A 13,443-nucleotide genomic window follows, 5' to 3' on the forward strand; every position below is an offset into this window, starting at 1 on the left:
TAACTCATGAATTAGTTCTCAATTCTGTAACCTACATGGATCAACCTGCTTTGTAGGAATGGCTGAGGATGGCCATCATATCGGCTGAAACTAGTACTATTCAATAAAAATTTGTGTATTGATTAGGTGATAAAATAAAGGCTTTTAGTAAGGAAAGTAACCCATGAGATGCTTGGAGCATCACTTCATGTTGAGTTGATTTTTGACTTGAAACAGATGATTAGCAACCTCAAAATGAAATTAGACTTACTAACAACTTCTCCCCTGCACCAGTCACACCAAAATCTGTCAGTGATTTATTTTTTTCATCTGTCCAACTCTCATATACTCATTCTTTACTAGACCTTCTAAATGAATACCTGCAAAATTTCTTCAAGGCATGGATATCCTGATCAAAAGTGTCCTAAAGGAAATTTTGCAAGTATCTGGTGACACTACTGATGCTATGCTCTACTCGAACAGAAAATACAAGGATTTCAAGTATCAAGGTCTGGTCACTGAGACCGCTACGGCATGGTTGAATTTAAATATCTGGAAACTCCGCTGTTGCAATAACTTGTACTGCTAGCTACCTTATCATTGGGTTCTAAAAATAACTTCGCCCCTGTAGTATGACCGTAACAAGTTCAAGGTTACATGCAGTCGTGATTGATGTTCAGGAAGCAGCCTGTGAGACCGTAACTCGGTATTTACGTTATAATGTAAATTATCAGTGCATGTGAACTGTTTCAGCGATCAGTCATCATTCATTGCATGCAAGCGGCCCATGAAACCAGATCTTGCTGGTTTATTTATCAGTGAGTGTGAAGTGAACAGTCTCAGGTTTATGATACAAACAGTCCTGCAGGAACTAGTGTCACAAATAATACTGCTAAGGATACTTCCAGGACATGTGTTACAAGTGAAAGCTTTACTAAAGTTATGCAGGAGTGGCTTGAAGAGGACTGTAGTGATAGAGACAGTAGAGACAGTTTGAAGACAATATTGATATACATAGTGATCATAGTTCGGACTTGGAAAATAGTGAAAATCACAAGGAATTGGTAGTTAGTGCAGTGAACAATGAGATAGAAGAAAATAGTTTGAGTCAATCTTCCAACGAAAGTAATAATGACGCAGTTCAACCTCGTTATTATTATGGGAAGAATCCTTATAAATAGTCATCAAAACCCTGCATCCCTAAGTATTCTTGGACACTGAAACACAATATTTGAAACTCCAAGCTTTACAACGTGCAGCTCATATTGGTGATGAAGCTGAACCCATATCTGTATGGAATATTCTTATAATGGATTATATTATCGGTATCATTCTTCAATGGACAAATGTAAAACTCACCCACGAGAGAAGCAAGTGCAAATGACAAACAGATTTGAGAGATGTAGATATGATGGAGCTGAAATCCTTCATAGGTTTGTTATTATACTCTGCAGCTTTCAAATCCAATCATGAAAGCACAATTTTTGCAACAGATGATACCGGGATGGAAATATTCCACTGTGTGATGAGTAAAAACCGATTTTAAACTCTTCTCTCAAACCTTAGATTTGACAACCCTGATGCCAGAAGTGAACGCAAAGAGATCGATCCTATAGCAGCAATTTCTGAGGTATATGATGCATTTGTCAGGAACTGTCAGAGTGCGTTCACTGTTGGATCCTCTGCGTATATTGATCAGATGCTGGTCAGCTTCAGGAGGAGGTGCAGATTCAAGGTGTATATGCCCAATAAGCCGTGCAAGTATGGACTAAAACTGATGTGCCTTACTGATGCTAGGAACAATTATTTCTACACTGGGTACATCTACTGTGGCAAGAACTCAGACGGGTTAACTCTTAGTGTAGAAGAACGTCATATTTTGAAGCAGTACTTCAACTCAGTGCTCCCCTATATGGATCTAACAGAAATATTGCTGCCAACCACTGGTTTGATTCAATAGAGGTCGTGAAGTATCTGAAAGACAAGATGAGAGAAGTAGGATCATATCAATTTGGATTACCAGAGGCATTACTTCGGTATCAGAAGTCCCAAAGAAGGAGCGAGCTGTGATTCTCATATCTTCTATGCACCATGACAGTGCAATTAATGATGAGACTAATAAGTCTGAAATTACAATGTACTCTAACTGCAACAAAGTAGATATAGACGCCTTGGATGAAAAGTGTGTGGTTTATTGCACTGGACAGCGCACACGGTGGTGGCCCATGGCTATTTTCTACAGGGTCCTGGACATCAGTGATCTCAATGGACAATGTACAATGTACAATGCTTTCAAGTATAATCCTATGAGAACTGAGCTCATCTTGGATCTCGCCTCCTCTCTTGTGCAACCACAGATAGAAAGAAGAAGGAGAGTGAACACATTTCATCTAATATTCGAGCTAAGAGCTTGCATCTGCAGAGTTATGAGAATGCCAGAAGAGGAACCACAACCCTCAAGTGAAAAGTTGCAAGAAAAAAAAAAAAAAAAAAAAAAAAGTGAAACATGTTACCTGTGTGACCCAAAAAAAGAAAAGGAAAACCTTGTAATTGTGCCACAGGTGTAAAATACAATCTGTTTGGAGTGTGCTAGTAAAGTATGTACTCGCTGCATTCAGCACGAGTGGAAATGAAGATTAAGTTTTTGCCTTGCAGATTTTTTCCATGTTAATAATTTTCATTAATTTCCACCATTTCTGGTTATTCATGACTGTGTTATAAGTGACTGCAGTAGGATCTTGCATGTTACTTAGTGATATATCGTATTATTCCTTAGTTCCTTTATTGTTGTAATATTTTTCTGTGTTGCTACATTTCATTATAACTAAAAAGATTTGTCATCAAGTGGTAGCTTATTCCATTACTATTTGCATATTTCCCCAACAGGAGAGGTCACTGTTGAGTACTGGAAATGTTTCTAGATAATGTTAGAATTTATACATGTATTAAAATGTAAAACACTTTCGGCGGTCTCACTGACCGGACCTCATGGTTAGTGTTACAATTCAAGACCTTGGTTCTTACAGGTTACGGTGAGATGAGAAGCATTTCTGCAACATATCAACTCCTGTCAAAAGCTGCTTTCAACATCTAATAAGTACATCAACCAAACTTGTGACTTAGTTCATGATACTTTAACCTCTTAACATGAAAGCCCGAGTATACTCGGGGTTTTATATATTTATATAAAATAAAATCCCGAGTATACTCGGGAATGTCGCTCATTGGTCGGTACCTAATTTAAAAGCCCGAATATACTCGTTTCTTGTTGTTTCTCAATATTTCCACCAGATGTTTATGAAATTATTACTTTAGGGTCCTATTTTTGCCAACAGATATCTCTGACTCAACCGTAGTGGATGTCGGTGACTCAGGCAGTTCGTTTTTGCGGCTTTCCAGCGATGTAGCATTGTGTGTTGATCCTTGTTTTAGGGCATTTCACACAGCCACAAACATTTGAACAGTATTGAGTGTCATGTTGTATTACTTACCATCTGTTTAGTGCTGTGTTATTTATTTTAGAACCCGTAAAAATATCACGAGTATACTCGGGATTTTAAAGCAGGAACTTTTTGGTGGCTTATATTTCATTGTTAAGTTCGAAAAATGTATTTTTATTGTTACCACTGTCATTAGTTTTCAATAAATAGCCCATTTTAACAACAAAAAAATTAGGTAAAAAAAATCACAATTTTGTAAATAATTGGTATGTTAACCTGCATGGATCAACTTGTTTTGGAGGAAGATATGGAAAGGCTTGCCATGGATACCAAGCACATCATTGTTTGTAATGTTTGAAAAGAGCAGTGAGGAAGAGAATTTCAACCCTGGTGTTTCTGCCCATCCTTTAAAAGGAGTATACACCTACTAATACAGTATCTGGGTGAGAAAACCTGAAGATATGAGCAATGAGGAGTGAAAAGAAGCCATCAAGTTGACATCTCACAATACTGCTGTTAAAACTGTACCTGGCAAGTCCCAAAACAATAACTACCGGTACTGTCGGTGATGCACAATGGATATGTAACACTTGCATACAATCAGGCAGCACAATGCGTATCAACACAATAGCCATCAACTCGGAGACAAGCAAAGGTACTATCATAGACCCACCTGTAAGAAAAACTCATACCTCAAACAACCATCTGATCTGCACATATGTAATCCAACCATCCCTTACTACAAGTCAAAGTATCAACTCAGCAACATTAAGGTCATCGGTTTAATGATCGATGTGAGAGGCACGATCCAAGGCTAATTCACGAAGTTCTGCAAGGACTTCCATCTGGGCAATGCCTTTATTCTAGGATTTGTAATTACTACTTGAAAAGGGTCAATTGCAATATTACCCCACCATCATTTCAATGGACTCTAAACTACAAAGTCTTTCTTTAAACTTACTTTCCAAACTCTCATGCTTTTAATTATGGAATCATAGTGTTCAGTAGTCTTAGCCTTATGGCAATCCCTGAATGGGGAAAGCATATTGTTTGTTTTCAAGCAATGAAAGGAAAATAAAGGTAAAATAAGCCTACATCACACACGATTCACCACTTGAAAAGCTATGGGACATTCCAATGTAGTCCAGCATTGTCTTGCAACTCCTCACTTTGCTGACTGCATTTGTAGCTGAGACTACAATCTGTGTTTCACCATTCCTTTCTTGCAAATAATTGATCATAATTACAGTTAAATACACAGATTTTATTTAAACAGCAATAGCAAATTTATAATGCCAGCCACAAAAGCGTCATCTTCTAGTAGTGAAAGTTTAATTCATAGGAATAACACTCAGTTTTCTTTCAATGTAAATAATATTTCATCTAAAATAATGGCTTAGACTTTCATGGCTGGCACCTCAATGATTATAGAATGTATTTAACTTATTTTCGAGAGTTCTGAAACTGGGTTTTGTTCTATTTTGTCTCATTTTTGAAAATGAGCATTTTTTATTATAAACAAAGAAGATCCAAAATACAGTATCATCAGAAAAAGGTTATGAATATAATAGGATACTTTAAAACTGTTCAAATTCTGCATTTTCCGAGAGAAATGTTTACAGTAGGGTATGTGATTCACACATGCACACAGGGTTGTTCACTTCAACTCAATAGCTGTTACATGATTTTCAAGATTTTAGTTGCTGGCCTTGATGCTCTCAAGTGAAAGGAAGGGGATTCCTCTCGGTAGTAAGTAAGAGGAACATATAAGTTAAAAAGGGACATTCATGCTTATGAAAATTACAATATCATGAATGTAAGAAATGTACTGGAAATGCAAAGCAGGATACAAGCAAGTGATTAGAATTGCCAAATGCATTTGGGAGATATTGTGTTCAAACCACACTGTCGACAGCCCTGAAGATGGTTTTTGATGGTTTCCTGTTTTCACACCAGGCAAATGCTGGGGCTGTACCTTAAATTAAGCTGATTGCTTCCCACTCCTATCCCTTTCCTATCTCATCATCTCCATAATAGCTATCTTTGTTGGTGAGACTTAAAACGAATTGAAAAAAGTACTGCCAAAGATTTGGCATTCCTGGGCAAAGCTGCACCTTTCAGTGCATGGATAAAAGTTTGAAAAGCTAAGTAATCAGTATATTAGAACAAAACCTTTATCACACATCACTTTGGCTCAGTGTGTTAAAAGGGCACAGATAAGCAAACAGAGTTTTGAATAGGGATGAATGGTCAGTTCGTGCAAAGGCCATGGCATTACTGCTCATATGGCACAGAATGCCACAATAGTCATGCAAGTTTCAGAGCATTAGGCCGAAGAGTGCATTGAAAATCCCACAAAAATCACGAACTGTGATAGCACCATTGGATGACAGATATCTTATACACATGGCAGTGTTGGTTCATAAGTTTCATCATAAGTGTTAGCACAAAGGTGGAGTACTGTCAACAGGTATGGCATTGTTTGCTTCCACTGATGAATGACATCTTCTCTGGAGAGTACCAGTTGCACATACCCCTTTGCAGCAGTTACCATTGACCCAGAGCCATCAAGATCTCATGAAAATGCACAATGATATTCAGATTGGCAACACATCATGTTCCTGGCAAAATCCCTCTTTAACTTGGATTACAATGATCACTCTAATAACATTAAACCATGAGCAGTATCATCCAACTTCATATGAGTCTAACATCATGCATGTTGGTGTGGGGCAATGTTGGGAATATCATTCATGATTTCCTCTCCTATGTTATTGAGGGTAATACCACCAGCAACTGGTGCATCAGGGAAGATGCAGAGGTAGAACTCTTAACTTTTCAGCATTCTCCTGACTCTATATTTCAGGAAGGCAATACCCAAGCACATGTTGTGAGAAATCTTCAAAGCACAAAAGAGATACAGCTTCTTCCATGATCTGCCCAGTAGCAAGATGGGTTGGGATATGGTCAATCAACAACTAGACTGTCAAAGTCCTCCAATAGCCAGGATCAATGAACTGTGGACTTGCATACAAACAGCCTGGCAGACAGTTGCCAGAGAAGACATTTAAAGCTTTTTTGATACAATGTCATAACATAACGTATAACAGCTCTCATGATGCCTTGAGAATGTTTCACAAAATACTGATATTTTCATGTATATTAGTTTTGATACTTTTATCATTCGTATATATATGTATCAATATTGCCAGTCCTGCAGTCTAGGGATAACATATCTGCCTCTCATCTGGAGGCCAGGTCAGTAATGTTTACCTGGATCTGAGGGCTAGTTCGAGGTCCATTCAGCCCATGTGATTACAATTGAGCAGCTATCTAATGGTGAGATACCAGCCCTGGTCTAGAAACTAAGAATACTGGCCGAGAGGATCCATCACACTGACTGTGTGGCACCTCATAATTTGCAGGCCTTTGGCCTGAGCAGTAATCTCTTGGTAGGTCAAGACCCAGTTTAGTTTGGTTTGGTTTGATTTGGTATATCAGTATTATTTATGTGAAAAAAAAATCTCTCCTCATGACTCCTCCATGATGTTGATAATTTCATAAGCATTTGTGAATAAGCTGCATTAAGTTAGTAGCATGTTAATAACCTAGTAGTAAGAGAATGTAGCTGCATATGCAATGGATTAGTAAGTTAAGATTCACAGGTATGTGTATGCACTTATTTTCAACCATGATGAGGTAAATTATCACCAAGGTATGCTACAGTCCTTGTGAGCTAAGTAGGTACACCCCAGTTAACAGAGACTCCCTGTCAATAAGAACTCTTCTTTATAGTGACTTTTTAAAATGAAAGGTAAGTTTTTAGATTACTGCAGAATTGTTTTTATGTTAAAGCTAACATTTATGTTTTAATTGCAAATATTGTATAGTACGCAAACCTTTTCTCGATCCCAAGTTCCTATTCAGCACTATGGAGCTCAGGGATCAAGAAAAGGTTTATGTACTACTGTATAACGGCTTTTTATCACTTGAATTATAACAGCAGGTTTTTAAAATACATATTCCATATTGTTTAACCCTAGAATCATAAACTTTTGTCTCCCAGACTACACAGCCCACTAGTTTCCGTGGGAATTTCCAGACGATAATGAACTGTGCCTTCCCCCTCCATCTATTCTTCCCCAGCTATCAACAATCAGTGCTGACGTTGGTTTCAAGCATAAAGGTCCACTTGTTTGTTCACTGCGATATGACCGTCGCCTGAGAGAAGAAAGTTTATGATTTGTGAAAGTGTTCGTGATTTGTACATAGCTGTAAATAGTGTGAATATATGGTTTATTACAGTAATGTTTTTTTGTACATAATACATAAGCTTAATAGGATACTGAAATGGAAAATCTAGTGCACGATGATGAATTGATAGCGGCAGTTCTTTATGAATTAGACAGAGTACCACTCTCTTCAGGAGATATTAATGGTAATGAAATTGATCTAAGTGAAGTTGAAGATGTTGTAGAAGAATCATTGCATTGGTCAGACAGTGATGCTGACCCTACCTCATTGCTCAACAGCTCAGAAGATGAAAGCGACCAATCGGCAAGTGAAGAACTTCAAACTTCATCTCAGGGCGCACATCAGGCAAGTAATAGTAATCAACATTCGGAATCTGACAGCGATAACGATAATGATAGAAACAACAGTAGCCACCCAAATATAATTGTTCCAAGGAAAATGATTCTCAGAGGACGAGATGGTCATAAGTGGTCCACAAAAAAGCCACAAAGGGCTGGAAGCCGAACACCACCTCAAAATATTATTTATACGAGACAAAGGCCAGTAAATGATACAGCAAAAGTGGAAAGTCCAATAGATGCTTTCATTTTATTGTTTTCTGATGATATGCTAAACCAAATAGTTACTCACACCAATACTGGAATCACTGATAAAAATAAAAAATACCAAAATATAACCTCAACCAATTGCACAACTAATTTGGTAGAAATTAAATCTCTCATGGGTCTGTTAGTACCGTCAGCTGCTCAGAAAAGTAACTATGTGAATTCTAAAGAATTATTTGACTCTAGTTTCAGTGGATCACGCTATGTATCTTGCATGTCAAAAGACCATTTTGACTTTCTTATAAACAGCCTTAGAATTGATGACAAGACAACCAGACCTTTGCGTCGTAAACATGATAAGTTTGCACCTGTACGTGAGCTTTGGGATCAGTTTGTTTCAGCCTGCACTCGTAACTATATTCCAGGAGGTTTCTTGACAATTGATGAACAGCTGATTGCATTTCGAGGCCGCTGTCCATTTTGCATGTATATGCCCAAAAAGCCCAATAAATATGGGATAAAAATCATTTTGTTATGTGATGTTAAAACGAAGCACATGCTCAATGCGATCCCATATCTTGGTAAAGGTACCAATCGAACAAACCTCCCTTTGGCCATGTATTTCGTGAATGAAATTACCCGGCCAATACATGGATCAAACAGAAATATTATGACCGACAATTGGTTCGCCTCAATTCATCTGGCTGATTCTCTGCATTGTGACCATAACCTAACAATCATTGGAATAATGAGAAAAGACAAGCCACAGATACCGCCAGAGATGAAAACAGTCAAACAGTCCATGTTTTGTTATGATGGTATTAAAACAATGGTATCCTATAAAGGAAAACCAAAGAAGAATGTAATCCTCCTTTCTACATGCCATGAAGTAGGAACAATAGCAGCCAGTGGGAAACCAGATATGGCGGAAGACTACAATGGGACAAAAGGTGCCGCGGACACTTTCGATGAAATGTCAACATTGATGTCCTCTTCAAGAAAAACGAGAAGATGGCCAATGTGTATCTTTTAGAGTATGATTAATACATCACTTGTCAATGGATACATTATTTATGTGCATAAGATGGTTCAAAAAGGCCAAAAGCCACTTTCAAGGCGAGAGTTTGCAAAGGATATATCTGAAATGCTAATGGCTCCAAAGCTGCAAGAGAGACTTCAGACACCAACTTTGAGGTGCAGCCTGAAGAGGACCATCGCTGAAATTCTTGGAAAAGATGGCATTCCTGAAGAGCCTACTGTAAATCAGATACTGCTGAAGGAAGAAAAATTTGTGCGTTTTGTCCAGCAAAGAAAAAAAGAATGACCCGATTCTTTTGTAAGACATGCCGAAGGCACATTTGTCTTGATCACCAGGCAAAACAGTGCACTGAATGTGCCTATTGAGGAAAAATTGACCAAAGTGTATTGTCATCACTAAGTGTGGTATTTTTAAGTATAATATTCTGTATTTTGTGTAAAATGTTGGGTTTATGCTTATTAAAGTGCTTTTCTCTTTGGTAGTCTGACAGACGAAAGTTTATGATTCGTGTTACACTGGAGGGACTTTATGATTCTAGGGTTAATTAAAATATTAAATGTTCATATAAAGGGATAAATCACTTCCACATATTTTGTTTGGGGTCTGGAAATCAAAATTATTCAAAATTATACTTCCTTTAATTTTTATATATTATTTTACCTATGGATTTATTAAACTCTTCATATTACAGTTCCCACACTTAAACCTCTAGATAGGAACTTCTTGCGCCTAAAGTGACAAGTCTTGTGTTTGTTTCTGACACAGTATGGTATTTTTGTAAATTGATGCCTTTGTCATGCCTTGAAATACCAATTTGTATTGCCCCTTACATCAACTTCAAATAAGTCAAAGGACAAATAATGATGCCAAGGAAATTCTCAAGTTCTACTTACTATGATTTTCTAATTTTAGTAAACTAACGTGAAATTGTCCTATAAAGGTATCTACTAGGTACGTACTGGTACCATAAGAGTCATAAGTGCTTGAGTAATCAGTAGGTTATTTGTGTTATTTGTAGGCAACAGTACAGCTCTATTCTCAACATAAATCAGAATTCAATCAAAATTAGTTGTGTAGTCAAATACAGCAAAATACTTAAAAATACTGTTAGCCTCTAATATTAATATCCATTGTTAAGTCATTTTGTGTTACAGTTTATCACTACCTGTATCACTATAATTCTTTTGCAATGCAATTTTAATAACAAAATTGTGAAAATATGATTGTAAGGCTTGATGTGAAATTTACTTAAGTTATTGCAAATTTTTTCCACATCAAATAACAATAACATTATAATGTAGCATATTATAAAAAATATATAAGGTACAATCTGTATTATAAATTCTAACTGACAATATTACACATACAAACAAGAATATTGAACTTTACAAAATGTCAACACTTTTTTATTTAACAACAATAATGAATTTTACAACAATAGATTGTCTATTTAACATAACTATGAAGTGTATTTAAGGCAACCCATATTTGAAAAATATGGCTGTCACATTTTTTAGCTTGTATGTCTATGGCATTATTTCATTCTACATATTGGTATTATTCTTCCTAGCACTAATTTTGTATTATAACTTCAACCTGAACAAAAAGTAACTAACATATACAGTTTATACCAGCATATTCTCTATGTGATTCTATATACTGTAAATAATATGATAACCACTACTCCTTTTGGAAAATGATGCTCACAGAACAATGACTTTGTTATTAAAAATGTTGTTATTACTACTACTATTGTTGCTTCTACTGTGACATATATGATGTTTTCACAATAGGATCTATGAGAAATGTAATAGCAGTTCTTTATTGTCAGACTGAAAATGTGTTTTGGGGAGCTGTTGCTGTTATTGCTATTCACATGTCTGTGATTTATACCCGTACTTTTCAAATCCTCACTAAACATTTTCACAGAGCAAAATACATAAATACATAATTTAGTTTCATACATTGCTTGATTCTTCTACATAGGTTTTGTTGATGTTATTTTATTGGGATACACTTTGTTTCAGTTAGGATCAGGATGTAGAAAACAGGATAACCACTGACAGTAAAACTGTACATGAAATCGCACTTTGAGTTGCTTTCCCTGAGGAGAAAGTGAGCATAAAAATACATGCTTTACTTATTAATATATATACTGTACACATGTTAACCAGTTTCTGAAGACTGTTGTTCCTTCGGACGGGCTAGATGAAAATAGAGGTCACATCTTTTGTAATAATCACAGAATATTACCTTATAGTTACTACTGAAATATTGCATGTAAGTCCTGGGAAAGACTTTTTCTGAATCTTAAAAACTGTTGGGGAATGTTAGCACTCACTTGTATATGAATTTTGAGGATTTGAATTCTAGGTATTTACCACTAAGGAAGATGTTTGATAAATTCCTAACTTCTATGAAATCATTTAAGAAAAGACTGGGTAAATGACTAATAGGGAATCTGCCACCTGGGCCACAGCCCTAAATGCGGATCAGTGGTGAATGATTGATTTGAAGAAAAGGTGAAACATCCAGATTTTAACAAAAAAAAAAAAAAAAGTAATTGTCAGCAGTAGGTATGTGTAAATATTCAATATGGCATATTACAACAAATGGACAAGGACCAGGGGAGTTAGCTGTGCAGTGTAACCATAAGCCTGCATTTGAGAGATGTTGGAACAAGTCCAACACTAGCATGCTTGAAGGGGGTTGTACATGATTTCCCATTTTCAGCCTACCTCATTCTCATGATCTCACACCCAGACATGCAGGCCACCCATGGGCATCAACAGAAAGACATGCACCAGGCCTCTCTGCAGTCTGGAGACCACACACAATCAATTAAAAGTAGACTGTTTCTAAAATAAGGCAACAGCTGCTACCCTTTTCTCATCACACTGTCACTGAAAACCTGTGTGTGTTAGTGGGACAAAACAGAAAGTTTATAGTTTTATCACCAAAAGATCTCTCTATTCTCAGCAATTTAATGTCATTCTGATAGTTCACCAAATAAGAATACTAATACTTTGCAGCAACAAAGCAGGATAATGGCTAAAATCTGTTGAAAATAATAATGGAATTTATCTTCAACAATAAGTCAGGATTTTCCATTCTGCTTACTACTTATTCTGACAAGTGAGTGCAGAAATTTAGAGTTTATGGAGTATTTAGGAGTGAAAAGAGTTGGTTGAAATTTTATTCCTCTAGTTGAATAAATTTACTTTAGGAATTTCATAATAGCTGTACTGGCAAAGAATATCAGAGATGAAATCAACAGATTGATGATGAGAGGGTGGTAACTAAGAGAAATAGCCGAATTGCACATATCATATTCACAAAAGCACATATGACCTGTGCCTGTACTTTCTCCCATACATACACGATCCACCATGAACAAGTCTATGTCAATCATGGAAGTGCAGGTCCGACGAACACGTCTAAAATCTGAAACAAAGAACAGAATATGTGTGTTAATTTCATGTACTGGTAATCACAGAGGATCAGTGTGGGTCATAAGAGAAAATCCTTAACTACAGTAAAATGGGAAGAGAATAGAGACTGAGAAAACTTTGATCAGCTGATATCACATTGAACGAACTTTATACTTTGGAAAAATGAGATTGTCAATGATAAATATAAGGCAGAGTCAAATATAAACTAGTATTATTTAACACCTTATCAACAACTGGACTGAAAATCTTTTATTATATTATAACAATGAAAGCTGTGAGTGTGGGGGTTGGCAGAAGTTTATAATGCTGGCACACAGTCCAGCAGAGAGCAAAAACCTAACACCGGCGAACTGCTGAGGCTCACAATAAGGAAGTTCCGAGAAGAAGTTAAAAGCTTATTAACAATGGAAATTATGTGAATTCTTCAGTGTTCCTATATAAATAGCACAGTTTGAGGAAGTGGAGAGTCAGTCTGGAGTTGTTCTTGAGTGGGGTCAGTGCTGTGTCAATCGTGAGAAAGTTACAAGGTCATAACTCCTGTATGTTGGCGAGTGCTGTAGTGATTCAAGATCATCTTGATTACATGGTATTTTACAAGCTCGAAACTGAACTGTTCTGGAACTAGGCTGCATTGTGAAAGGCCTGTTAGTGTATGTTATGACTGTGATTAGAAACTGTGTCAAGTGGAAAGCTCAAACACAAATGAAACTGTAAATCTTAATAAATTTAGTGGT

General features: G+C 36.6%; 1 protein-coding gene across 1 annotated transcript in view; it reads right to left on the reverse strand.

Annotated features, from left to right (window-relative positions):
- Positions 1-9,688: 9,688 nt before the first annotated feature.
- LOC136874883 (UPAR/Ly6 domain-containing protein qvr) overlaps positions 9,689-13,443 on the reverse strand; it is a 41,710-nt gene continuing 37,955 nt past the window's right edge. Inside the window, exon 5 of the mRNA XM_068227923.1 lies at positions 9,689-12,701. Coding sequence (XP_068084024.1) covers positions 12,475-12,701 — 227 coding nt within the window. The 3' untranslated portion in view covers positions 9,689-12,474. The remainder of the gene's footprint in view (positions 12,702-13,443) is intronic.

Source organism: Anabrus simplex, chromosome 5 (assembly GCF_040414725.1).
Source record: "Anabrus simplex isolate iqAnaSimp1 chromosome 5, ASM4041472v1, whole genome shotgun sequence".
Classification (NCBI taxonomy): Eukaryota; Metazoa; Arthropoda; class Insecta; order Orthoptera; family Tettigoniidae; genus Anabrus; species Anabrus simplex.